This window comes from Cygnus atratus, chromosome 11 (genome assembly GCF_013377495.2).
Source record: "Cygnus atratus isolate AKBS03 ecotype Queensland, Australia chromosome 11, CAtr_DNAZoo_HiC_assembly, whole genome shotgun sequence".
NCBI lineage: Eukaryota > Metazoa > Chordata > Aves > Anseriformes > Anatidae > Cygnus > Cygnus atratus.
The window spans coordinates 6,355,515-6,383,439 of NC_066372.1; the positions used below are offsets into that span (position 1 = coordinate 6,355,515).

At 36.8% G+C, this 27,925-nt stretch overlaps 1 protein-coding gene across 4 annotated transcripts; it reads right to left on the reverse strand.

Annotated features, from left to right (window-relative positions):
* Window positions 1-1,589: 1,589 nt before the first annotated feature.
* ICE2 (interactor of little elongation complex ELL subunit 2) lies at window positions 1,590-26,564 on the reverse strand. 4 transcript variants are annotated; one of them, XR_004779907.2, is made up of 16 exons: window positions 26,464-26,564; window positions 25,457-25,561; window positions 22,603-22,870; window positions 21,707-21,826; window positions 20,469-20,603; window positions 19,991-20,107; window positions 18,358-18,517; window positions 16,321-16,505; window positions 14,862-15,816; window positions 14,115-14,293; window positions 12,707-12,836; window positions 7,176-7,260; window positions 7,034-7,084; window positions 5,695-5,953; window positions 4,153-4,546; window positions 1,590-1,736 (listed from the first exon to the last, which is right to left on the reverse strand). XR_004779907.2 is itself a non-coding variant. In XM_035554091.2 (15 exons), the coding sequence occupies exons 1-15, from the start codon at window positions 26,490-26,492 to the stop codon at window positions 4,376-4,378; spliced, it is 2,949 nt and encodes a 982-aa protein (XP_035409984.1). In that variant the 5' UTR covers window positions 26,493-26,564; the 3' UTR covers window positions 2,915-4,375. The 4 variants fall into 4 exon arrangements, 3 of the variants coding, with proteins under 3 accessions (XP_035409984.1, XP_035409983.1, XP_035409982.2); XM_035554091.2 differs by lacking the exon at window positions 1,590-1,736 and having other exon boundaries at window positions 2,915-4,546; XM_035554090.2 differs by lacking the exons at window positions 1,590-1,736; window positions 25,457-25,561; window positions 26,464-26,564 and adding an exon at window positions 25,287-25,435 and having other exon boundaries at window positions 2,915-4,546.
* Window positions 26,565-27,925: the final 1,361 nt, after the last annotated feature.

Sequence of the window (27,925 nt, forward strand, 5' to 3'; positions counted from 1 at the left end):
GACAGCACTTATTACTGCAGAAAAAAATAGAAGTTACATTTCACAATCAGTAGCCCATTGTAGTCATTCACATAATATGAAAAAACTCGTCATGTTTCATGCTTTTGCATGCACGTCAACCAATAATCTCAAATGCCAGGTAATGATTGCCCTTCTAGTCCTCCAAAACTAAATTGAGACTGCCTACCAATTTAACCTAGTAAAAAAAGGTAGTGAATGGAGAGAACCAGATTTAGTACCAGTCACTTTATACAGCACATAAAACTTTTATGTTCTCAGAAGGTTTCTTCTATTTTTGTGAGGTGTTTAGTGGCTCAGAGGTGTACTAGTAGTCATGAATGGAGCTCCTCAGGAGTTGACACTTGGTCCACTACTATTCAGTTGTCTTATAAATCATCCGGCTACCACAATTGAATCAATCTTAGTTTGCAGATGACACTGAAAGTGGAGAAGAATTAGAGTGGACAAAGAGTTGCTGTTCAGAGAAACCTGGACAAGAAGAACTGCATGAACTTTTAAAAAGAAGTCCTACCCCCAGAATAAAAAAATCACAAGTAGCAGCACAAGCTGCCCCATTAGTACCAGACCACAAACATTTGCACCAAAATGCTGAGAGAATTGAATACCGAATTTAGAAAGAAGTTAGGGCAATTCTCCCGCAGTTACAACTTCCAATTCTAAGAGACAGGACAGTATGTGCTCTTTATAACCAGGTAAATCACATAAAGACAAAAATGAGAGAAAAATAAAACTGGAAGGTTCTTAGATGGGATAAGTAACATCTAACCATGCACTCCAAATGTTTATATAAAAGATATTCTTAAAGTACAGATCGACAAAAAGTACTAATTGCATTTAAAAATGAGTCCTATAAACCTTAATATAAATACACAACCCATTCCAAACACCAAGCTGAAGATTGGAATTATAGGACAGGATTGTGATATCTGAAAATTTGTTCCTAAATTCAGCGGATTGAGGCCACAAAAAAGATCAGTATTAGTTATCTATAGAAGAACGGTTTTCTGTGGAGTAAGATCCAGGCCTGCTCACTCTCCTCCAACTGTAGGCTCCTTCTTTGCACACCTCTACACTCTATGTTAGATTTGGGAGTTGACTGGTGGTAACATAACAGTCAGGCTCTCCTGTATTCCTTCCTTCTCCTCCACAGGTAACTGTCCCTTTGGGATCAGTTTGCACAGGACCAATGATTCATCAACTGATATTTAGCAGTTTTTCAAACTTGACTGAAATCCTTTTTTTTTTTTTTTTTTGAATCAACTGTTTTGTTTATTTTTTTTTGTTTTGTTTCAAAGTTCAGAAGTTACAGCTCAAAATAAGTATGCTATCCCTTCTCCTTTTACCAAACTCCTTTAAATGGTATTTTAGATGCAAAATGAAATATACCTTGGTACAACATTTGCCTCAAATTGATAAGCATTTAGTAATATGTTCTGCTATCAGACCCACGTCACCAAGAAGAATTCTGCTGAATTGTAATTAGAGAAAATAATAATTTGACTTTAAATACAGATATCACATTGGATTACAAAGCTGAAATTTAGGCAAAGTAAGAAACTTACAACAGATTTTAGTCCACGATATTTCACATTCCTCCATTTTTAAATTCACCAAACCAAGGATGCTGAAAAGCAATGCCATCTTTTGGGAAACAGGAATACCCAGCAGCAAGATGATCAAGGACATATTGTCTTTATGCCGTATCGGGCTCTTACCTAAAAGGACAAGATTTGGTTTTCACATGGTGTTAAAACTAGCATCTCTCTTCCCACAGAACCTCATGTACTAAGACCTTATCAGGATGTGGCAGACATAGGAAAAGGCTGCGATATTGAGCTAGGAAGCAGCAATAGTTATCAGAACAAAATCTATTCTTTACTTTTCAAGTCCATGCAGATTCGGAGTGCATTCACATACACACATAAGACACAAACCCACCCTACTATTGCAACCAAGAGCTATCCAAGTGATATCATTCTGTGCTGGTTATTTCAAATTCCTCCTCTTGGAGGATATCCCCAAGATTCATTTTAGCATCTTCAAAGCTATGGGGAACAGGAATTCCTTTCTGATAACAGAAAGCTTGTTGTGCTATAACTGGCTTGTAAAAATAGTAAATTGTGCATAAACTTTATGAAGGTACATTTGGCATGGCCATGACAAAATGAAAAGACCAGAGTTTTTGGTAGCATGTGTTCTACCCAACAAAGGACACAAAAAAATAAACCCCATGCTATGTGAACAAAAGCAGTTTTTCAAACAACTAACCTACCTTAGAGCCAATTCCTCCAGTGCCACTTAATCCAAAACAGATAAATAAATTAAAAAAAATAAATTAAAAAAAATAATGAATTAAAAAGCCATTTCATGTGTTGTATACACACTCCATATTCCCTACATATTCTAAATGGATAATAAACTACAATTTGGATACTATCGTTACGTTAACATTAAAAGATAGAAGAAAGCCTTTTAGCTGCACGGATTGACTGGCAAATCGAGCACACATTTCTAACATAAGAAACTGTATCAAGAAGCTAAATTCCACACAAGTCTTGACGGAGATTTTGTATATACACACTGAAAACTGCTTTGATTCCCCACACAGACTAAGTTAAGTGGCAGAAATGACTCACAGCTAAAATATTCCTATCATGGGAGGTCACTAGATGGATTTAGGATTTTGAATCAGGGATAATGTGCAAACAGCTCTACGCTAATTCAGCTTGTCAATAACATATTGCTACAGCTAAAATAATAAAAATAATACAGGGACAAAAGTCAGAAAATACTTGGTATTTCTCAAAGAACAGTTTTTAATGTACATTCATTGCTTAAACTTGCTTAGAAGAACCTGTCTGCAGGATTTCCAAACATGTATAACTCAGTAAGCGAATTAAATGTTTTATTTTTACTTTCATGATAAAAAAAAAAAGTATAATATCAAGAGTAGGTAATCTTCCTTTGCCCAAATAAAACACTTGGAAGGAAACCTGTAAGGTCTTTGATTCACATGTTAGCAGTATAAGCATGTATACAAACAGCCAGAATATCACTCAGAAAAAGAAAAAAAGTGGCCCGGACATTTTAAAATGGTAGCGTGACTTAAAAGGCAAAAATGGGAAAGAATTCACTGGTTTCATTCTTGAAACTTTCAAGAATTCGTGAGCTCTTCTACAATCACTACTCCTAATAAAGGAAGACCTAGGCTGCAGTTCAGAAAATAGAAAGCAAAAGCTAGAGTTGAGAACATTTCACGATTTCAAGCACTGTTTCTGTTGAAATTCTGTTTCATGAAACACTTAAAGTCAGTATCATAGAATAGCTTTAATACTCTCTTCCCTCACAATCAATCACGTTAATTACAGATGCATCATAGCTTACAACGTGCTTTATACTGGCCTTTTCACAAACAGTAAATATTCCCTTTTCTTAACTTCAGTCTGTCAGACTGGCTGTAAATTTTAAGTGAACTGCTGAGGCACAGTACAGTCCAGGTGATTTTTTAATCAAATGACGTAAGGCAAACCTTAATACCTCAGATGAACACTACAGTATATCCACCTGCAATCTGATACAAGATTTACGCTGCTGCCATTCAGTAATATAGTAAAAAACTGCAATATTAATTTTTGAAGACATGCTGGAATCCAAACTTTTTGGGAATTGTGTTGGGGAAGCATAGAAGTACTCTTTAACCATTTCAAACTTTGCTGTACTTTTAAGTTTCCTAGTGCAGATTTATGGCACATAGTCTTCAAATAAGCACAGCTTTTGTTCCCCAAGACTCAGCTGCTACACCACCCTAAAAAAGAATGTATTTTTTAATGTAATTTAAAAATTGTTAGACACTGTGCTAAAATGATAAACTAATTAAATCTCTTATTTACATCACATAAAGCAAAATATGGTTTTAAAATGTCAGAATACAAATACGTAGTGATTCTTGAATTAAGGAAACTGAAAAGTTGTTTTTCTTGCTACTGTCTGACATCAGATATTGCTATCAACCACTGCTTCATTCCTCATGACGCAGTTTTTCTGTGGAAATAATGAGACAGAATATACATTTCTCCTCTTTCCTCAGCTGCAGACACTTGCCTTTAAAAAAAAAAAAAACAACAAACAAACCTGACTGAATTTGAGATTTTCATTTGAATGTATGCACTGAGGTAAGAAAGGGTTAAGGTTTATAGACTGTTTCAGTGTTTTAAACATGGCTGTGGAGCTGTTTCTCCTGCCAGCTTGTTCTGGCTCCTTTGAAACTGCAAGAAAGCCTCAGATTTCTTGTTTCATTTTGTCCTTCTCCAGCCCATACTTAGCACAGCTCAGCTATTCCTACTTCACTTGTATTTTACTTCATTTTCCACTTTTTCTTCATCATTCTTTGTTTGCGGTAAATCTTCTTCAGCTTCTTTGTAGCCACACCTTCATTTCTAACAGGCTTAGCCGGATTGCCTTTTGTTTCTATAGTTACTGGCTTTCCCTCGTAGGGTGTGTCCGACTGCCCTTTCACCCCCGTCATCTAGGCACGTTTAAAAAAAAAAAAAAAAAAGAAGAATTAATAATCTTAAATCTCTATTAAGCATAGACACACAACTACCTGCAGAGAGCTGCCCTCTACTTCTCATTCCAGCCAGCCTCAGAGGCCGCATCTGGACTGGGTGACAGGCACAACTGGTCTTCCTGTCACCAGTGGGATCTGCCCACTCCTGCTCCTTTCTTGCCCACATGCCTGGATTTCTGTCTGGCAGAAACCAAAGCACACAACATAATTAGAAACTGCTCTGTTTTGCCCTCATATGAGGTCAGGATGTAGGTAAAACATACAACTGGCATAAAAAGTATCCCATAGTCCACTAAGCTAGGCATAGTTAGCATGTGGGCTTTCAACAAATCAGTAAATCTACACCAGAAGGAAAAAAAATAATGCCTGAAAACATTTTTTTTTTTTTTTTTTTACTTTTGACATGTCCATAGATAAAGTACATCAATGAAAAGCACCCTCAGAAGCAAAACTAGGAAATCCTTATAAATGGAAACACTATCTGCTTCAGCTGCACTGAAAGCCTTAAAATTACAAACCTTTTATTTAAGGCAAATACTACATTATTTTTGCTGTCCAAAAGTACAATTAATTCACATTAACAATGCAGAACTCCTTTCTGAAAAGACTTTGCCAAACAGGGAAAAAGGTGCATTTTTAAAAAACACATTAGAAGAGAACTGGAATAAGAGTTCAATATAACGTTTTATAGAACAGACCCCTGTGAGTAGAATTCACCTCACCTGACTGTACCTGTCTACAGCTGTGCTCACCATCTATACTTCTGTAGTCATTAGCGAGACAATAACTCTACAGCACGAGTCCTGCAGTCTACTGAAGAGGCCTGTCCTGGTGCAGAGGTAGATTTTTACGAAGTATTCCATTTCCCTTTGTTGAAAGTATAACAAGCTCCAATATTGCTTTTCCATACTGCTTAAAGTTAAGATGAATCCCAACTGAAATACCTTTCAGGAAAAGGCATTCCTATTCTTGGCAGTAGATCCAGAAGTCTAAAGGATCTCTCATACCCCCAAAGATGACAGATAATTTCATCAGCTACATCCAGTGGATTAAAATAGATTATTTCAAGACTGCTGGTCTGTTTTTCCATTAAGTGTGATACTGACCTTGTGTTTCCACATGGATTCTTGGGGTGCAGGTGGAAAAGTGCATGGCACTCTGCCATGATTCATGTGATAGGGCAAAGGGAGGCTGGGATCCAGTGGCACCCAAGGGACTGACAATGTGGCAGGTACTGTGGGCAAATCACAATGGGCCTTATGTAAGTTATACGATGCTCTCGTTGCCTTGTCAAGAGAACTCTTGTAGATTGCAACTGATGAATCTCCTGCGGCATGAGTCAATAGATAAGAGCCCTCCTGCAAACTGAAAAGATAGAGATAAAAATTAAAAACACTATTAGTTTGTTTCTTTGTTTCACTTCATCTGACCATTCGATCAGGACAACTAGTAAGTTTCTAATGCTGAAGCAAAGCAACTTTAGACATTTACTTATCTGTCCCTATTTTACAAAAAGACTATGGACAAAAATGAGTGAGTTAAACTGTATTCATAAACGCTTGCTGATTTATGTTTTTCTAATATACTTATAATGAACAAATTTATCATCAATGTATGTCATCAGTTACTTACGTTATATTTCAACAAAACATTTAAGCATATATTGAAAACTGCCCACTTATAGCAAACTGTAACATTTTAATTAACCAGCACCTTACCAAGCATAATGCTTATATGGATAGACCCAAAGAACAGAATTGCTTTATACACACAGGATTAAACAGGTTTTCAAGAAGATAAACATCAACCAACTGCCCATATAAAAAAATCTTAGTGACAAATTACAAAGCGCAGGAAAATTCTTCTGTAATTCAAATTAAGATGCTTCACACAGTGCAAGGAAATTGCTTCACAAAAAGAAAAAAATTACATGTAAAGAAATTTGCAGACTGAAAGCCCTGAAGTAGCTAAATAAAAAAAAAGAAGGAAATGGAACAAAGGTTGCAATGGTGTACAGAGAAAGACGTATGCTGTTATACTAAGCAGAAGGGAACATAACAGTCAGTGTTACTGCTACACATAAAGTTAAAAGACTAAAAAAAATAAAAAGTTAAAGTTCTAAACGTCAGCATACATACATAGTATTACAACTTACTCCTGTGACTGTTTAATTAGCTTGGAAGTGTCCAGTCTCCTCTCTTGAGTAAGTGTTTCATAAAAATCAAGCTCTTATTATTTTGCATCATTTACATAAAAACTGTAACCCTAAGAACACTTTACATGGTATTACATTATGCTGTGCTAGACCTAAAAAATCTAAAATATTTCATGTATCCAAAAAAAAACCTCCACAAAATCAAAGAGTAGACAACTACTCTACAGAAGAAATAGGATCACTTGGATAATGATGCAAATAAATATTGCCAATAAGAATAGAGAACTTACTCAGACACTTTCTTCAAAATGTGATGAAGTATATTTAATGAATTTGCAGGCCTGTAAAAAGGAAAAGAAATAGAGAAGTAGTTACTTGTAAGGCTAATTAGAATTTCAAATTCATTATTAAAGAACTACTAAAAATACTCACTTAATCAATCCAAGTTTTTCTCTTAAAATTTCTGGAGAAATCTTTTCTAGCATAATAAGCTTTGATGTAAAAGCATCAATACGCCCTGTAAAATATCAATATATATTTTTTTTTCCAAAAAGGCAGAACAAAAATATAAAAGCATAATTTGCAGACGTAATGCATTTTAAAGGGAATAAAAATTTTTGCTCTTTCACACTGTAGAGCAGTGAAAAGTACTTACTGCACAGTACCTGAAAGTAAAATGTACAGTTCAGTTGCTTTTAATTATGGGTAACTGTATTTGGACTGTCTTCTAAATCAGGGAAATGTCCATGATTCCAGTAAATCTCACATGTTGCATGAGGTCTAGCAAATGTAACTTCATTTTGCCGTGGCCTTAATCTTGTCAGCTTGTTTGTATCTTCTCAAATTCTTCTGATGCTTAACACTAGGCTTCCTCACTGTACAGATCACCCAAGTTTATCTTTTAAGGCAAATTTACCTCGGTGTTTAATTTACTTCCTTTTCTATTTTGATATGTTATCTGAACATTCATGTTATTTCATATTCTGAGGATTCTGTACCTTTGCCTTTTTTTTTTTTTCTCTTTTGAAAAAATACAGCTTACTAGTCTGGCCTTTTTCATAGCAAATTGGTAAAGACTATTTATCTTTGACATAGCTAAGAGTAGCAATTCAAAGCTTTCCTCAACACATTTTTATAATAACTCCTGAGGGGAATGGTTTAGCCTGAATTTTCACTTGATAAGCAATAGAGATAATTACCATAGCTTGTACACTGATGTGGTGACTATATCTTATGAAGGGAAGTTCCCTCTCATGTTGAGATTTTCCCAGAAAACTGTTCTATTACAGTGCCCACAAGGAGAATGAGGAAAAGGCAGCATAATAAAAATGACCTGCTCAATACAATTAACTACCTTGCTACAAATTTGCTCTTGTAGGTAGTCTACATGCTTCAATTGTACATTTATAATTGCTAAGCCAAAGCATTTCACATTCAAGGATAAACATTATTCAGCAATTCGTTATATGATGTAAGATGACCAAGTAATAACTCTCTGTTTACTAGATTTTTAAAAAGGCACCAGGACATCTGGTTTCTTTTAAATACCAGTGCATTTGCTGCTTTCCTTGATATCAGTATTTTGTGTAAGGCTAAGCACCTAGGACTAATATTCTGCATTGCTGACTATAAAAAAAGAAACTTGAAGTCATTATAAAAAAAAAAAAAGTGTTCTCCATTCCTTATTAGTGTCTTGTCAAATCAAAATCTTCTCCATTCTAAACTCATTGACAGCATAGCTGGAAAAAAAAAATCTATGAACTACTCATACCTAATTTATATTACTGTATGTTATAATTGAGAAGTGACTGACTGAAAATACTTGACATTCAGTAAGTTATCCATACAGTAAGTACTTTTTTCCAATCAGTTTTCAAATCATCTTTATTTAAAAGTCAGTATTATTTTATTTAGGTGAAGGTAAACTATCCTTGGGCACTTAATGCCAATTGAAGAATAATATCTGGGACAAAGCATTTCCATTTTTAATCAGCAAAGCTTATCACATTTTTTTTTTTTTACTGATTAAATAAAATATAAGTCCTTGATTTAGGAAATGTGACAGAGATTATTTCCCTTTGCAGATGCAGGATTTATTTGAGTTGTAAGGGGACTTAAAGCAACAACTGAGCAATGTGCTCTACGATCAGGAGGACAGCACACTGTTTGAAAATAGTATCTCTGCTTTTGTACAAACTGTAAGTCTATTCTTTGAGAATATATGAAATCAAAAATTCTACTTGATAGCACATCTTGCAATTTACACAGGAGGCAATGGGTAAACTTCTGTTTTCTCTCTCATCTCCTGAGCTGGCAGCACTGCCGAGTCACTGTGCTGAGCTATGAGATTCTTCCCTCAGTCAGAGTAATACCACTGAAGAACACCGGACAATTATGGGGCACTGGCCAAGGTCCAAAGAACTTTCCATCTAGCAACACAAAAGATTACTAATACTGTGAGAAGAAGTTCTTTCAAGATCCAAGAGCTCCTAAGCAACTTACCACTGATGTCTGCTAAGCACTCAAAACTTCAATTTTAAAGAGTTCACTTAAGATCTATATAGTCTCAGAACTATCTGAATAAGGTGGCAAGTTTTCTAGGTACCGCATTATTAATGGTAAAAATCAGTTTTTAATCATTTTTTTCATGTCCTCACGTAAATTTAAGAGCAATAAGTCTGTGTCTTTACTATTGCTAATTTTAAAATTCCTTTACGATAGGTCATATTTCACGTTAAAAATTTCATATTGTAGTATGATCTAAGAGGATGACTAGTTCAAGTCTGTCTTTCTGTTTACCCCAAATACATGATAGCAGTACTCGTACTTGCACTCATCAGAATAATGAACAAGAATGAGACATTCACCCTATTTTAAGCTGCCTGTAATACAGGGATATTATCACTGTTGGAGAATTGTCACTTGCGTTTCAGGAAAAAAAAACATGCAATTTGAAAGAAGTGTCTAACTAAACCAGGACACTTGCCACACTGTTTTTCACAGCTCCCCAAAAACATCAGCTGAAAAGCAAAATTTTACAGCTGCCTTTTAACATTTTTAACCATAGCAGAAAGAAGCCTGAAGTAGAACATGGCAACAGTTTCCTATTAAAAGCTGTGGTAGGTGCTCTTTCACAAAACTTAATGTTGACTTCCATGCATCTATTTTACCTACCTCTATTAGAAACTACATGGTGGTACCAAAAATCCAGAGTCCCCAATCTGCCTACCTGAATAAACCACATATTCTGTCAGTATCAAAAGTTAATCACATTCTCAGAGTCCATTCATGTAGCATTTAAAAAAAATAATAATATATATATAGTTGTTGTTAAATAGTTGGGAGGAGGCCTGCCCCACATGCTAGGAGTACCACTTTAACTCCTACAAGCACACACACACACACACACACACACACACGGATCCCAGGTTTTGCTGCTAGAAGAAGCACATCCAAGAGCTGATAAACAAACATGACTGGAATAACCAGTGTTTCTCAACCTCAGGGACACTTTCTCCTGAGCACAACAGAGAGCCTGTCAGAAGCTCGTCTATCAAAGCCTGCCTGCCTAGGGCTCCACGCCCGTTTCATGGTTAGCAGGAATCTGCACAGTACAGCGGAGACTAAGAAACCTCTGAACCAGGAAGGGGTGACTGCTAATGCCAGAACAACTCCTGCAGCACACAGACTCTTTTCTCCTACATTCCTGCAAGCCCCAGTAAAGGGGTGTTGGCTGGGTGACCGGTATGCAAACTTCTGCACCCAAGCCATATGTTAAGTATCCTGTTACTGATGTAAGATTAGATAGACGTGCATTCTTTCAGCCTGCACGCTCTGTAAGCCAATCATCAGCCTCTACAAGTTTCCCGATTTCCTCACACTGCTTGTGACTCCGGAGAAGCTAATAAAAAAGTTTTCTTGAAGGGGCTAAATTTCAGTGCAGTTTAGTACTGTTCTTCTACTCAAAAAAGAAAATAAATAAATAAAAAAAGAAGCTTCGGTAGAGTACATTAAGATAAATTAGAAATGAAGAACTTTGTATATCACTATTTTGTCTTTGTGAGGAATTTTGGGGGGGGGGGGGAACCCACATCAATTATTACTTTCAAAATTAGAAAGTAGAAAAAACTTTCAATAAATGCGGACAGCAGACAAAGAGATTCAATCAGCTCAACTATCGCTTAAAACGTATCTGATTTCCCATAAACCTTATACTTCCATGATAAGATGCAAAGTAAAAATTAGGAAAGAACGAACCAAGCATTTCTAAAATAGCATTCTGACATGAGTCATCAAGAGCAAAATGTGTCATTCAGCGCAGAAGTGGAAAGGTTAAGACAACCACAGGCCACAACTGCTACCATAACAACCATAAAAACAGACAAATCTTTCTACAACAGGAAAACAAGGCCCTGCTGCAGAACATTCATTCACTGTACAAACAGGATTGCCCTCACCCTGAAGCAAGCACCAAACGTAATCTAAGATGCATTTTGGCTAACTTCTTTAATTGTTGCAGATGTTTCCTTCTAAAATGTTATTAATTACCAGGTAATTGGTATTAGAGATATGTATATATTAAAAACTTTGGTAAAATAATCTGGCCAAATTCTTTATACATACCATTTTTTTTCTCTACAAAACGGTACGTATCCTACTAGACATAACATTTTTTGACTTCTAAAAGAATCATTGTACAAACATGAATACAGCATATTTTACTGCAAGTTTGCTAAGGAAGTTACCCTTATAACACTGAATTCCTAGAATATTTGGTTTATGTTTTGATTTTGCACAAAATGGTCTTTACACTAAGATACGTTTCTGCTAACGTGTCCATAGTTTTTAATCCCCAATTTATTGTATTTTTATTTTCTGTGCTCTGATTTACGGCTGTAATCTCTTCTACACAGGATTTTCTACAACTTCATTCTTATTGAATATACATTACTTCCCATTCATAGACATTATTACATTATCTTTTGTTTCCATCTGCTGCATGATACAGGACAAAGAGTATCAAGACCATCCCATGACAGGTATGTTTCAAGTCACATCACTTATTAGGAAATAAAATTTCATGGATCAGTTAGATATGGACAATGGAAAATCTGGAAAACGTGGCCACATAAGTATGATCATCCAGTGTTCAAAGCTCCTGAGCAATACAACTGCTACAAAAAGTTTTTAATAAACTCATGCTATGTATTTTCCTCTTTTCTGCAAAAACAGAAAAAGATTTTCAGTACTTTGAGACATAAGTATACTCTTTTCAAAGCTTGTAAGTTCTCATAGTTTTGAATGACAAAACTTGGTCTAGTCTTACCTTGTTTGCTTTTCCTCATTCTCTTATCTGTCTACATGTTATCAGTGTAGAAGTATAAACATTATTGCCAGTTTTAAAAGAGAAACAAGTAGCATTTGACCCTTTCCCATACCGAAGGTTCAAAGCTTTAGAAATCAGTATTCTCTAAACCACATACCTGATGGTCTGTTCTTCACCATTTTTGGTATGTGATAACAAATTCACTTAAAACGATTTCACAAAATGATAAAACGTATTATAGAACATATCGCATAAAGAAGTTATTTTTACAGCCCCTACATAACAGTAATTCATGTTGTATATGACTAAAAAAAAATTAAATAATGAAGATAACTAATTTCTGAAAATTAAAATCAGGGTTATAGATACATTTTTATTTGAAAGGCAAATACATGCAGTTATTGAAAAAAACATTACTGGATGCTAACCACCCAAAACTAAAGTTGAAATATCTTCATTCACCACATGGAAAAAATTTTAGACACAAAACTTATTTAAGATGAAAGTGAAGATCTAAATTAGAAAATGAAACTAAATAAGGACATGTGGAATATACCTGTAATAAATACTTTTCTCATGTTATTCCATGAGCATTCAGACATACATGTTTCTTAAGCAAAAATCAACACAAACTTACCAATATAAAATAAACATGCAGAATGCAACATACTCTCTGTCCACATCTGACATACTTCACTTTCCGTAAGAGCTTCAACACCATAATAGGCTTGGTATTCCAGTTTTGGCAACAGGAATATTGGAACAATCTACAAAAGTGAAAATATAAGCAAAATCAGCACCGTCAAAAAAAATGATTACAGCACTTGAACTACATTTTGTCACTTATAATCATCATATTCTTCTACTACACCAAGGACTTCATGTAATGGCTCATGTTTTATGAAACCCATACTATGAGCTTAAGGCTATGGAGACACTATTTAAAGGAAGTTGAAATGGAAGGGGGGAAAAAAAAGCCTAGGCAAGCTTTTACAAATAAAATTGAGACTGTATTATTTTGAAGTACCCACTTCTATGCTCTACTGCCCTCTTCAGGAATTTAAGAAAACAACATAATTATACTGATTTGCTCATTCCTAGAATTCTGCCATTTATTCACCTTGTCAGAATCTCACCTTTGCATGTTTAACAGAGAAAATATAAGCCTCTCTCCATTGACAAACTAAGGCTTGAATTCCAGCAGTTGTTTTCAAAAATAAACAGTGCTCAAATTCTGATTAGAAAACTACGCAGCTATTCACAGGCTTTTATATGCAGTGGACAGCAAAGCTAGGGTAATTCTTCAAAATAAGATTCGGAGCAAAGAATCTTAACAAGTAATCAGGGCTACTGAGACCAATTTCTATTTCAACAAGAGTATAAACACCTCCCAGAGTGTATGTATACCTGCCTACTACCATTCTGGTATTTTCGGGAAGGAGATGCCAGATCACATTTGTCAAATGATTGTGAGGACTCTTGACAAAAAATGAATTACTGAGAATTCCAGAATAAGCTTTCTTTCTCCTGATGTAACGAAGACCTGATATAAAGAGGAATATTTACATTTCACTTGTACTTGAAGCATTTTAGCTCTTAAGACAAGCAATTTGCTAAAATGTATTCCATAGTCTTTTCAAGCAATGTACTTATGATCCTAAACAACCTCAAAATGTTTGGTGAAAAACTAATTGGTGCATTAACTTTTAAGAATAGTTCAAACTGATTTTATGTGAGTATAATTATATATATACATATTACTGAAATAGAGCTGTAATAAGAAATGCAGAACTACATTTATCTGTTCTAATCAAGTGGGTTTAAAAAAAAAAAAGTTGCTTCTCTTCCTAGAGCAAATATTTACTTAAAAAGATGTACACCATAGAGTTACAATTCAAATGTGTTAATTGTCTGAGGGAAAACACATGTACTATGAAGAACCATGAATCCGAGATACTAAAGGAACAAATTCCAGTTGAGCACAACGTAAAAACCAAAAAAATCTAAACCAACCAACCAAAAACCCTGACCAAAAAAAGCTGTACCTTTTGATCTTTTTTCTTTTTATAGGAATGTGGCAATGGCTTCACTTTCTGCACATTGCAACGCACAAGTAACAACAGATCATCCAAACTGAATAGCTTATACACAAGGTTGCCATCCTGAGGTGCTTTATACTCTGAAGGGTTTTCCGCAAGCATCTGAAGTTCATCTGGCAGCTTTCCTATAGAAAAAATAAAATTTAAAAATGACAAAACTTGCATATACTTCACCATGAGGCTAGTTAGCTTTTTTTCCCCTCTCACACTAGCTTTTTTGTTTGACAATAGTTTGGGGGTGAAAAGCCTGCTCATTAGGCACAAGAAGTTGCTTTTTTTTTTTTTTTTAAATGATTTTGGAAAATGTCTACTGTAGCTTCTGAAGAGTACATTATTAAATACTCCCCCATATTTTATCCTACTTATTGTATTTCTTACACAAACAGACCATTCTATACGAATAGAATTGAAAGGCTGTTTTCTATGTCACAGTCACTCAACATAAAGAGACAAAAAAAATACTTGGAATGAATGCCTACTGAGAGCTGCCATCTATTTATTAGTTACTGAAACAGCTCAAGCCTCAGGATTAGATAGTGATGTAAAGATACTGTTAAAAAAATCATATCCAAATAAATGTAACAGAAGTACTATTAGGATTTTCTTCACACAAAAGAATTACAATGTTTTTTCTCCTAAGTTTTAGTGAACTGTCTCAATTTTACTCCCTACCCTATGAACACTGTTACTTACTCTTTGGCACGCCCTGAAAAAGCCATGTCCAGGTATTCCTAGATGAGCCACTGGGATTCGAGGCAGGACTTGGCAAAGTTTCTGCATGGGAGATCACTGATGGCTTTGGAGATTGAGGCACATGAGCTTGCATAGCAGTAGAACTATCACAGCTCACTAATGGCTGCTCATGACCTTTTTGGGAAGGTGACTTAAGGAGTTCTGTTTGCATTTTCAAAATCTGTCCAACAGGATCAAATTCTTTGGACAACTTTCTTGTTAGCATTCTGGAAGCACTTTCTCCCTGATCGATGACTTCTGAGCAATCAGTCATACTTGCTGATGGATTTTGGGTGGGGGAAGGTGACTTGGAAGTCCGTGCTGAGGTACGAGAAACAGTGTTTGGTACAGTTGTTTTGCAAGAATAAGTGTTTTTACATTCTGTATCAATTATCAAACGATCTTCATCAGTGTCACTACTGCATAAAGGAGTGTATGTCTCATTTTTTTGTGCAGCCTCAGACTCTTTCTTGAAACTAACAGCATTATATGAAGTATTTAATTTTGTTTCATTGTCTGATACTTTCTTATTCATGACATGCTGTGCTTTGTTCAACTCTACCTCCTCTGACTGAAAGTTTTTATGAGATGAGTTTTCTCCAGGGCTGAAGCATAGAACACCACATGATGGAAACTGCATGTTGGAATACGATGAAACTCCTTGCTCAGAAACTGAGGTTCTTCCTTGTTCAGCTTCACTGTTTACAGTGGATGTCTTTTTCTTTCCTAATTTTAGGTCATGTGACAAAACTTTACCAGCATTACTAACTGTAGGAGAAGTATTTTCTGTTTTAGAAATCCCTGAGAGTTTGACAGCTGCACCAAAAGTTTCCAGTTCTGTAACATCATCATCAAACTCCATTCCTGTGTCATTTGGAAGAGGAATCTTCCTGTATTCGCAGGTATCAGAAGCCATCTTAACACAGGGAGAAAAAGAAAAATATAATACAATCAAACAGGCCAATAAATAGAATGTATGAATCACAAATGAGACGCTGCCAAGTTGGAAACCTGAAAACTGTTCTACTATCCACATTTTGACTGTTGGGAGACAGGGGCCGTTAATGAAAAAATGCCAGTGTTTCATGTGGAATATCTTAAACCATAGGTATTGAAAGGCCTTTCAAAAGAGAAGAAAAGCCCATAGAACTTTTACTTCCTAAACAAACCAGTCAAAATATATTTTAAAGAAGTAAACATTAAATCTGAGCTGAAGACAAAATAGAAGCATTTAAAGGAACTAGACAGACAGACGTCTTTAAAGACAGAGCCTGTACCCCAGTAGCAGAAAAACTGTCAACAGGAAACCTAAACTTGCCTTTATTAAGACACAACAAGTAACTTAGGAACTATAACCTAGTAGGTTTTTTTTTTGTTTGTTTCATTTTGTTTTACCCAAACAAAATGTGAAGCTACGTACTTCCCACTGAAGTAGATTGTCCTCAGCTGGTTTGTCCATCAAAACATCAGAAACTGAAACGTAAGACTTCTTAGATGCTAGGAAATCTATTGGAATTTCATGGAAGACTTGGTTCCTCTCTCTTACTGTCATTTCCTTTTTCAGAAGAGGTGAGTCAATGTAAACCACTTTAGCTGGTTTGCTATCTTTTCAAAAAAGGGAAGTCATTGAGTTCGTATTAAAAGGAAGGAGAAAAAAAAGACCACTGTACAATTTAAACAATAAATCTTTGAACTTCCAAATATGTTCAAATCTGTTCCACATTCACACTAGATGAGAAAGTACACTCTCATTCACTATCAATGGAAAATAAAAGTATGTCCAGATATAGTGCAAATTATGATCATCCTGAAGCAGCAATACAGAACACATTAACAGTTGATTACGTTTTAAATGCAATTCTACATAGAGAATTTCTAAGTAAGAATTAAAGATTCACGATTCTTCATATCACATTAAAGTAATGGCTGCAGTTTAAATTTCTTCTACCCAGTAACTAGATTAGGGCTCTGCTGCCCCACTCTCTTTTGTTTACAACTTACATATACATCATTAGTAAATTCATCCAAATCCAAAAGCAATACCCAGGCCAATATTACACAGAAATGAATGGCACAGGTGGGCCACACTATCTCTGTTTTAGAAAAATCTTAGAATTAAGAATCTTAGAAATAAAAATATTAATGCAAAATGTGGGGGTGAGGGGAGTGGGCAACGGATACAAAGAAGAAACCCTTTAAGAAACATTATGTAATGCTAACACACTCTCAGCGCCCCACTGGCTGTTAACTTTGAATCTAAAAGTTAAGCTTAAAAACCATAAAGCTGGTATGAAAGGAGTCAGGCACATCATTACAGATAAAGTACTTAAATGTTTTGGCAGAAAAATTAAAAACTTGTAAAATGTGCAGATATTTGCTAGCTACTATTATCCAAGAGTTTGCCATACAAATCTGTGTGAAGTACACACAACAGACATTTCAAGATAATATTCATCACTAATACTCATACTGGAGAAAAAAAAGGGGTAACAAGAGAGGCAGTCTATATTCAAATTACTGATGGGGTGCTTGACAAAAGTATAGTATTCAGATGATTATTCAAAACATTTTTCGTTGCGATTGGGAAAATGAATAAATAATGAATGTTCATGGAGTACATTCATTATTCCATGATCTGAATTGGTCCTTTTAATTCAAGAAGGCACTTGCTCTTATTCTTTTTTATTTAAATAAAACTCCAGAGTTTCTTTTTATCTTATTGAAACCTGTTCACTTGATAGTATTAACAGCACCAGGCAGTGTTTTCTTACCAAGGAGCAGAGTTTACAGTTTTAAGAAGCAAAAGGACATTTAGCTGACTTTTTTTTTTTTCCCAACTGGAAAATAGCTGCCTCTTTCCAAACCCAACGTTAATGGCCATACCTATAGCGGTTATTACTATTCTCAGTAACAAGGAGAGTGAGGTGTAGAAATCTATGACATACCCTTGCTATTAGCCTTCCTCTTTGATAACAGATGGCATTCTATATCAATGGATTTTTTGAATTATTTTTTATGATAACTGCACTTAAATTACCATTGTTTTTTAAAAAGCATAGGTATATGACTCATTACCAGATTACACCTGAAAATCATTTACTTCAGATTTTTACCCTTTAAGGTGTATGAACTGAATCAGCCAGATTTTATTGCTTTGTTAGTTTTTTTAAATTAAAAACATGTAAGCACTTGAGAAACTTACAGCTACATTCTAGAGGGCAGCTTCTTCAGAAAGGGTTAAGAAGCTGAACTTAGAATTACAATTATGATTTTCATTAACCCAAACTACACTATTTTATTATTGTGTAAACTAAACCAGACTATGTTCTCCCTTCCCTCAGTTGATTTTACTTGACATACTGATTTCTTGCTCTTCAATCAGCTGAAAACAGATTATGAGAATATATAAAAGACTTCGTGGACAAAAATGTAGTTTTTGGAAAAAAATATACTGTACCTGCAGCAGGGATCATCTTAACACAAACTGGAATTTCCCACTGTTCCTTGTAATTTAGTCCATGGTTATTCAGCAAAGTAAATAATGACTGATTACTTAAAACAACTTGAGGAGAGTATTTCAAAGCAAGTTTTTCTGCATTTGAATCTGAACTAATATCCTAAACAGAAGAAGTTAGAATTGAAAAGTTTTTTAAGAAAGGCATAGAATTTTAAATTCAAAACCAAACAAACAACAAACATAGATTAACTTCCACCCTTACAGAAGCCCAAATACGACCAGAATCAAAGGAAAAAGTAAAAAAACAAACAAAACAACAAAAAAAAAACACAAAACCTTTCCTTAAGGTTTTTGTCTGAATCCTACAGTTCCACCTTGCAGCATAAGAAAAAATGTCTTATCTTGTATCTTTCTATTAATTCCTACTAATCTGAATTACTAGGTCAAACAGGAATTTGGAGGATAGTAAAATATAGGAGCACAATGTAGAAGAAAAAACAACACATTCATTCTAACATATATTACAGACGTTCATATAAGTAATAGCATCATAAAGCAGTCTAACAGTAAAGCACAATTAAAACTGCACAGTTGTTTGAATACAAATTACCTCTAAAGAACCTTAAATATAAAAATATGAAGAATATAAACTGAGATGACAGAAGTAGAAAAATTATGAATACAGGTTCCCATGAAAGGAGGAGGTTGAGCATGCTCACAAGGTGGAAGAAGAACAATTAAGAACTGTGGAGATAATGGAAGCACAGGAGCCCTAAGGGCCATGAGAGAGAACATCTAGCCATATTCTTTTTTCTGCCACCTGAGACAACCTGAGAAATAGTAGTTTACAGCTCTAACACCTTCTATGGTAAATCATTCTCCTGTGTCACCTCCGCAGCTTTCTTAAGCAACAAACGTCTTTGCAATTGCACTGTCTCTGTTGAGAGGTTGGTTTCTGATATGTGAAAAAAAATCCTTAAATAGGTGGATAGCAAACTATCTGGAATAAACAGTGAAACTAAGCAAATTATACAGAATGAAAACACTAATCCACTTTCTCTGAGGATGAACACAAACAGCAACAGCAGGTACTTAACAACGAGGTGGAATGGAAAAGTTGTTCAACTCAGACATGGAGTTTATGCTGTTTAGCAAAGGAAATTTCCAGGTTAAGGAAATGTAATCCACTTTTCAGAAAACTAAACAGTCTAAAGTATTTTTTCTTATTGTCAGAACTGCTTAAATTAGAAACCTTCACCCAACCTCCTCCCCCTACCCACACCCCAGCTTTATAATTGCAAAGCAGAATTTAAATGGAACAATAATAAACAATTCTATCTAGCTTTCACAATGTATTCTAATTAAAGGGCCTCTCTAATATTTCACAGAGAGAAAAGCGAAGTCCCATCATGAGGCACTAGCTCAAAAATGCCATAAGCTGATTTTCAAAGAAGATGGTATGATTGCTATACGTGAAATACTACACAAGTAACAACACAGTACATTTTTCTATGCTACAGTATGTGTAAGATGAAGACGAAAATGATGAAACTTAATGCTGCCACATAAGAAGAAACAAATCACTCTTCACTACAATATATGCCATAAAAATCACAATAAAAAGGTTACTTACATTTTGCATAATAGAAGCCTTTTTATCTGGAGTTATAAAAGATGTAACAGTTTTATAATCTGTGGGCAGCTGAACAGGCATGGTAGGGAAATATGCTTTACCATATCTTGCTGTGCCCTTAACGAAAATAGAGCAATACCAGGAAACAACTTTAACTGAAATCATGATGACCCAACATTTTTGTAATGAAAGATATTAAGAATTTATGCAGGTGCGAGTTAGTGTTACGTTAAGAAGAAGAAAAAAAGTACTATTAACATACAATTTTTAGTTGTAAGCATACAATGAAGGGGGTTAACAGCCTTACTGCCAAGAATAATTTTATTATTTTTACTCAAATGCTTTTCACTGAGTTCTAATCCCAAACCAAGCATTGGATATTACTTATAACAAATTCAATCTTGGCATAACACAATTCGGATACAAATACACTTATTTGAGAATAACAACAGAACAACAAGTATATGTAGGATATTACCATTACAAGAAGAGTTTTTTCCAGCCTAAAGGTCAACTGTGTGTTAAATTTTCCTCCCATGATACTCATGATCTCCTGGAGTGTGTAAAACTCAGGAAACTTCTTCACGTGTCCAATACAAGCACTGAATAATTCCTAACAAACAAACAAACAAAACCTTTAAGCATTTGTGTCTTTCATAAGAATTTCAATAAATTTATTTCCTGCAACTGCCATACTTCCATTTCAATATTCTTCCTGTAGAGAATACAGAAATATCTAGCAGATTACTGTCAAAGTTTGGAGGCGTGTTCTGAGCAGAAGTTAAGATTGATTATTATTGCTTAAGATAGCTGTAAACTGTAAGATAAAAAATCATAAATCCCCCGTTTTTTTTAAAGCACGATTTTTGTCATCACGTTTCCAAACTGTGTTAATGGGAGAAAAAAATTATCTTGTACATGAAAACCCACAAAATAAAGCATTCTCATGAAATAAAAGCAATCCTTCCGACTTCAACTATACTTTCTACTCTCTAACAAGGACATTTATTTTTCTGTTTTATTCTGTAAAATAAAGTGATATGGTACTTACTAGAACAGACAAATTTTCGCAAGAAGTATTTAACTAGGCCACTTTAATTAAAGTGTGACACTATGTGGAAAAAATCAACAGAAAGTCAACCTAGTGATGGGAAAGTTAATCAAATCTGTATTCTGGAATTCTTTTCCCAAAATGTGTTATTAAACCAAGAATGATATATAAATTGTAGTCACGTTTGATTTTAGAATTGTCAAACTGGATATTTAACACAGCATAAACTTGCAGATGGTTATGATTAAGACCTGATTAACCTCTGATTAAAGTGACTTTGTAACATACTACTTCGGAGGAAAGCTTAACATTCTGCTCAATATGTGCTCCAGTAGTGTATGTTTATTTTCAGATTGTCAATGTAAACGCACTTAAGGAATGATTTTTTCCTTCCCAATAGGAAGATCTCACATTGACGACTTACCATACCTTTCTACAGTATTGCATTCAATGACCTCACTTCTGTCATATCTTACTGACTACATCTGAACTGTGGGCCAAGTCACGCTGGACAGCCTAAGTGGAATTCCATGTCTCAACCAGACATGGAATCAGCAGAAGTTCTGGGAACATCACATCCCATGAGCAGTGTGTATGTATCTTAATCGTGATTTCAATATGATTGCTTAAGAAGGGTACGAATTAAAAACGGCACTGACAATTACCTCAGTATAAAGTACTGCATCTTCAGAGATGTTATCGTAGTCTTGGGAGCAGCTTTTTGCAGCATTTTGAGCAAATTTCATAAATTCTGCAACTTCATTGTTTACTGCTTCTTTCATTTGCTGGGGAGGGGAAAAAACAATTCTCATTTTTAAGTCACAGTGGACTCCTGTAGACTAGGTATGTAAACAGCAAAATTTCCAGAGAGGTAGCACAGGCAATGGGTATGAGGAAGAGCACAGATTCCATTTCATGATCAATCTGGCAAGTCTCCGCATGTCTCCAGTTTCACAAGTTAAAAGAGGCAAAAAAAGTTTGCAAGATTAGGCTCACTTCCTTTAAAAACAAAGGAAAACAGAGCAAGCTCTTTTTGACCATGCATTGGTGGTTGAAAAAAAAAAAAAAGAGAGGGGTTACAAGACACTATTGGAGCAAGTTTACATGACGAAGTGAGGTTATCTGAGCTCTGACTTAATAAACAATTACAGTGTAAATAACAACGCAGTACATACTGATTTGCCCAGAGAAGACTTTCCCACAGATACAGTACCAAACAAAGGAAACGACATTTACAAGGAAGCATAGGATACCAAATGCAATGGCTCTAAAACGTTTACTGATTAATTACGATATATAGCATTCAGCTAAAATTATACAACCAACCAACATGAAACATTTAACTCCTGCTAAAAAGAAAAAATGGCAATAGCTTTCAATTAAAAAAAACACTTTCCATTTATTTAAAAATGTTACCCCAAATACCTTAAACCTTTATTGCCACTCATAATACCATACTAAAAGGGAGTTATGACAAATTCAATTTTAAAACATTTCTGCTACATTGTAGGACTCTCCTCTGTGATATTCATGTGTGTATGAATCTACACATACAGCTTACCAGATACGTGAGTAATTCTCTTTGATTTGCTGCATTGAGTGGAAAATGGTTGTTTTTTTTTGAGAACTTAGTCATCAGATATAAGTATGTTTTCTGCTCCTTCTCAGTCAAACAAGAAGTAAATGGATAGGGGAGTCTAGGTTCTGGTAAAGGATGATCACCAGTTGTGGATTTAGCATCCACCTCAAGTGGATCTGCAGCCTGTATGTTACAACTCTGTTTGTTTTCTGAAGAGTTTGCCAATACCTCCACATTTTTCTTTGCCACTCTGAAAGAAAAGTAATAAGCGAAAGAACTTATGCTTTTCACATGAAAAGTAATATTTTTCAGAACTAATAAAGACAGTCATGCAAGATTAAATTTCAAATTCAGCAAAATGCACCAAGTGATATTGTACTATTCCAATTCCTAGCCTAAGTCCTAGGAATTTTCTTATTCTGAAACTTCACCCGGGCCATCAGACTAATCCTTAGTACCAACAGCAGGTTTGACATTGATTTCAAGACCAAAAAAAGGGTTTTTATCTTCTTTTTAAAAGGTGTATATATTCATTTGTATAATGAATATTGAGACTAAAAGCTATATATGAAACTCTGATTCTTTGCTCTGGAAACACATCAATGAAATGACAGCCTCAACATTTCCTCATTATCTGATGCGTGTTATTCAGAAAATTTGCACTCAGAGAGGGCCTACCTTATGAGTCGACGTTATGTCAGTAAAGGGGAAAGACTGCATAGAAAAAGCCTTTCTTTCCTTGTGAAAAAAATTAAATGAAAAACTACTTAACTGTAACAATAGGAATTCCAGATCTCCTTAAAGATTTTTGCTAAGAATAGAGTACACAAGTTTCATTTTCAGTTCTGAACAGTGCTAAAATTATTTGCCAAAAACGGCACTGGGCTAAGGTAAGGAGTGTTAGCATCCCTCACAACAACAAAGAAGTAACATTATAAATCTGGTTCTTAAAACAACCCTGGTATGTGAAGACCAGCTTAGCCCTGCTCTATTTAAAATAAGTGGTTTTTAGAAAGCAAATACTTAAAGTTAACAAAATGAACATTAACTGCTGATCTTGGAAAAAGCATATTTTTAAGATAGTTTCAGCAGGAGAAAACATCTCAAGAGTTATTCAAACCCAACAGTACCACGTCCACAGTTCTTAATAATACTTCACAGCTGTCTCTCTGAATATGAGAATGTGTCCATCCTTGTGGCACAAACTGGCAAATTTAATTAAGCTGCAGCAGCAACAAGATGCTGACTCAGATATGCCAATGTAAGAATGTCAAGAAATTCTAGCAGCTTAAATTGGCTATATTCAGCACTGAATGAAATGGCAGCACATCAAGATCATTTCAGTATGCAGTGCTGTCACAATCTTCATCAGGGTGCAAACCAAAATAATCTGACAGAGCTTTTCTGTCCATATTTACAGCATTATACTTTATTTAAGCTGACGGCTTAAATTTTTCTCCTTCATTTTATCAGCAACCTGTCTTTACATTTTCTATGTTGAGAGAACATACGCTTTAGTAAATATTTATCAGAAACCCCAATATACAAATTGACATGCTTCCTCCAGCTTTTACTTTCATATTTACCCCAACAGGTTACATTTCTCTTCTTCTTGATGATGGCCACTCAACCCAGTTCCACTGATATCCCAATTTTTTTGATTGCAACCTCTTTCCAAGTATAAACCCTCTTCTACCATACACAACTGAATGTAATCACACTCCTAAGTACAGTCATGTATTCTCCAAACCCCTCCTCCCCCCCTTTTTTTTTTTAACCTCATCGAATGGAAGAATCCTACAGCAGCATCAAATAATACCCTGTGAGGATTGTGCTCATCTCAGTCAGCACAAGGATGGTTATTCCAACATAGATAAACCCAGCAAAACACTTAAATCCTTTTCTCTAGCTAAAGATGTAGGATATGGAGAGACATCTATTCCTCTACAAAGCATGTTTTCAGTATCAGTTAATGAAAACAGAGCAATTCCCTTTGGAACAAATTACTTCTCCACGTGCTAATTTCCTCACTTAGAGCACAACAGCTACCTGAGTTTCAATCCCCATTTTCCATTATGTGAATATTCATCCATCAAGGGCAGCTTTCAGTTCCATCTCCCTAGCAGCTGGAGGCTTTCTTAAAACAAACAAACAAGGGAACAGCCTAAATACAATATTCCAGCTTTTGAAACCCAGCAGTACATAGTACTATCTATGCCAAAATGATTTGCGTCCACAGCATTTCACTTCACATCCTTCAGCTAACAGCCTATATGGTTTTCTGATTATCCAAGGAATTAGTTGAATCTCCACTGCAGCTAACATGCGGTTGGTTCTATGTAAACAGTGCTAGGTACTTCCAAAAGACGCAAGTAAAAAGGATTTCAATGTATAGAAGCATCAGCCTTCTACAAAGTGAGAAGACAAGAGACTGACAACAATTGTTAGAAAGAGTTAGGTCTGGTTCATGGGTTACAGACTCTTTATCATGACTGAGTGCTTCAGCCCTCTTTGGTATGCAAAAGCAAGCCAAAAAAAAAAACACATCAAAAAACCGCCAAATCAAACCCACACATGCATCCAACACCGAAACAAAACAACCCTCCCAAAAATATAAGCCCCATTCTCCAAGACAGTAAAGACCAGAGGTCCCAACCTAAACTCACCTCCCTTGTGTGGTTTCACATCAGGAAAGGCACAGCCCAGCTGCTGCCCCACACAGCCATCACCAAATCATTCCACAGCCGGTAACATACAGTATGCTCGCAAAACAATAAGACCATGTATAAATTCAAAAGAACAACTACAAAGAGCATAAAATTATAACAAAATATACCTGTTTGATAAATTCCATAGTTCAGACAGGCTTGGAGCCAATGAGTATTTTTCATAAATTTCATGTGAGAAAAATACTTCGCTGCCATTTTTTGGTGGAATATCCCTGATAATAAAGAACAAAATAAGAACATTGCAACATACAACAAATTAAAGGCCAAATCTGACCCCAAGGAACAATGAATAGCATTAATTATTAAAAACTGGAGACTATCTATACAGCGTTTCACCCTTCCCTTCTCAGAGAGGCTATGTATGCAGTGTCAAATTCCCTAGTGGTTTTTTGTAGTTAACACCTTCTTCATGGTCCAAAAAGAACTATTTAGTTAATTCTTTGTATAAATTCTAGATGTGGCTACAGGGTCACTGATGTAGTTATATGCCTTCAGAGGTTCATAAATCAAACCCCACCAGAGTAAATTAGCTAGAATTCAGAGAAAAAAAACACAGCCATCCTGTTTATGTTTCTTCATAAAAGGGAGATCGTCTTTTAAACAGCTCTTGCCATCTGAACGGTGCTTTTGCTTTGGGATGAAGCCCTTCCAGTGTACAGTTTACACAACACCCATCTTCCCAAACTGCCTTGAAAGGCACGAGGAAAGATTTAATTTCGTCTCCTTCACTCATTAAAAAAATAAAATAAAATAATGACTTAAAATGACGTCACTTCTCTGTAGTGCTTTTCTGTGTAAAACCAAACCCAGCACCTCTTACCGGGCTGCCCGCCCCGCCCCGCCCCGCCCCCTCCCCTCCCCTCCCCTCCCCTCCCCTCCCCTCCCCTCCGCAAGACAAACGGCACAAAATGGCGCCGCCCAGCCCTCAGCCCCGGGCCCCTCGCCGGGGCAGGAACTGAGACCCCGGCCCGCCTCGTCCCGCTCCCGCCCTGGCGCATGCGCGCCGCCGCCGTGCCAGTGGGAGCGCGGGGCGAGCGTCCCGCCCGCCGCTGCTCCTGAGGCGCGCCCCTGCGGGGCGGGGGGCGACGGGGGGTGGGGGGCGCAGCGCACCCACCAGGCCAGCCGCTGCTCTGCCGCCGCCATCTTGGTGCCCCCTCGGGGCGACGGCTCCGCCGCTCGCTCGTCCCGCCGCCGGCCGAGCCCGCCCTCACGGCGCTGGCCAATCAGCTTACCGCGCGCGGGGATCGGGTGTGCTGAGGCAGCCAATGGCGACGTAGGCGCGGGCGGCTGCCGCCGGGCTGCGGGCGGCCATCTTGTGGCAGGCAGCGCTGTTGCAGGGGGCCGCGAGGGCGTGGGGCCGGCCTGGGTGCCGGCCGCAGCGCTCGCCTCGGGGCAGGAGGTGTGTCTGAGGGGACTGCCCTGGGGGCTCTGCCGCGATTCCGCAGTCCTCGCTAAGGTGTGGCCCCGACCAGGCACCGGGCGCCTCGGGGCGCCCGTTCCCGGCTTGGGTGCGATGAGGAGGTCGAGCTGGGCTCTGCCGGGCGGTTGGGCCCTCAGGGGGTTGGGGCCGCGTGAGGTCCGAGGTGCCTCACAGTGGTTGCTGCGTTAAGCAGCTTTCCTCTCCTCTTTCCTGGGCTTTCAGTTTCCCTGGGTTACTTGATAACAGCGGGGCAAAGCCACAAAATCCCCCCCCCCATTTTTTTTTTCTGATGATGAGGCTTCCCAGTGTGGTGAAATAGGGAGTTCAAATGTTCTCAGTACCTGTAGATTTACATGATGGAAACTCATTTGCTTGTGGTTTTATAAGAAAAAATGATCCTCTTCACAGCTCTACTGATGGAGAAATGAAGAGGAAAGTGCATATTGTAGCAAAGCATTCAGAGCACCTAGTCCTGTAACTAAAACTCTGGAGATTATATACAAATGCATAACAATATTGAGATGATTCAGAATTTTCTAGAGTACTGCATCCAGGTCTGGGGGTCCAGTCCAAGAGAGATGTGGGCCTGTTGGAGAGGGTCCAGAGGAGGGCCATGAAGATAATCAAAGAGCTGCAGCACCTCTCCTATGAAGACAGGCCGAGAGAGCTGGGGATGTTCAGTCTGGAAAAGAGAAGGCTCTGGGGAGACCTCACTGTGTCCTTCCAATAGTTGAAGGGGGCCTACAAGAAAGATGGGAAAATTGTCTTTGGCAGGATGTATGCTGATAGGACAAGGGTTAATGATTTTAAACTAAAAGAGGGTAGAAGTAGATTAGATATTTGGAAGAACTTCTTTATTCTGGGTATGGTGAGGCACTGGAACAGGTTGCCCAGGGAAGCTATGGATGCCCCATCTCTGGAACTGTTTAAGGCCAGGTTGGATGGGGCTTTGGGTAACCTGGTCAGGTGGGAGGTGCCCCTGCCCATGGCAGGGGTTTGGAACTAGGTGGTCTTTAAGGCCCCTTCCAATCCAAACCATTCTGTGAGTCTTTCTCCAAAACCACCAGTCAAGGAGTCTCTAGGTTGCAGTTCAGCATTAAGAAAATGGTCTGATTTTAATTTTGCTCTTTTTTGTATCTCAGAGGCAGAAAGGTTT

Excerpts from the sequence above, each read along its gene's own strand:
- ICE2 (XM_035554091.2), bottom strand. The coding sequence starts at position 26,492 with ATGGCGGCGGCAGAGCAGCGGCTGGCCTG. Across the intron at positions 16,506-18,357 it reads TAAGATGATCCCTGCTGCAG|ATAGCAAACCAGCTAAAGTG; the intron begins GTACAGTATATT and ends TTTTTTGAAAAG. Across the intron at positions 5,954-7,033 it reads ATTTTGAAGAAAGTGTCTGA|TTTGCAGGAGGGCTCTTATC; the intron begins GTAAGTTCTCTA and ends CTATCTTTTCAG.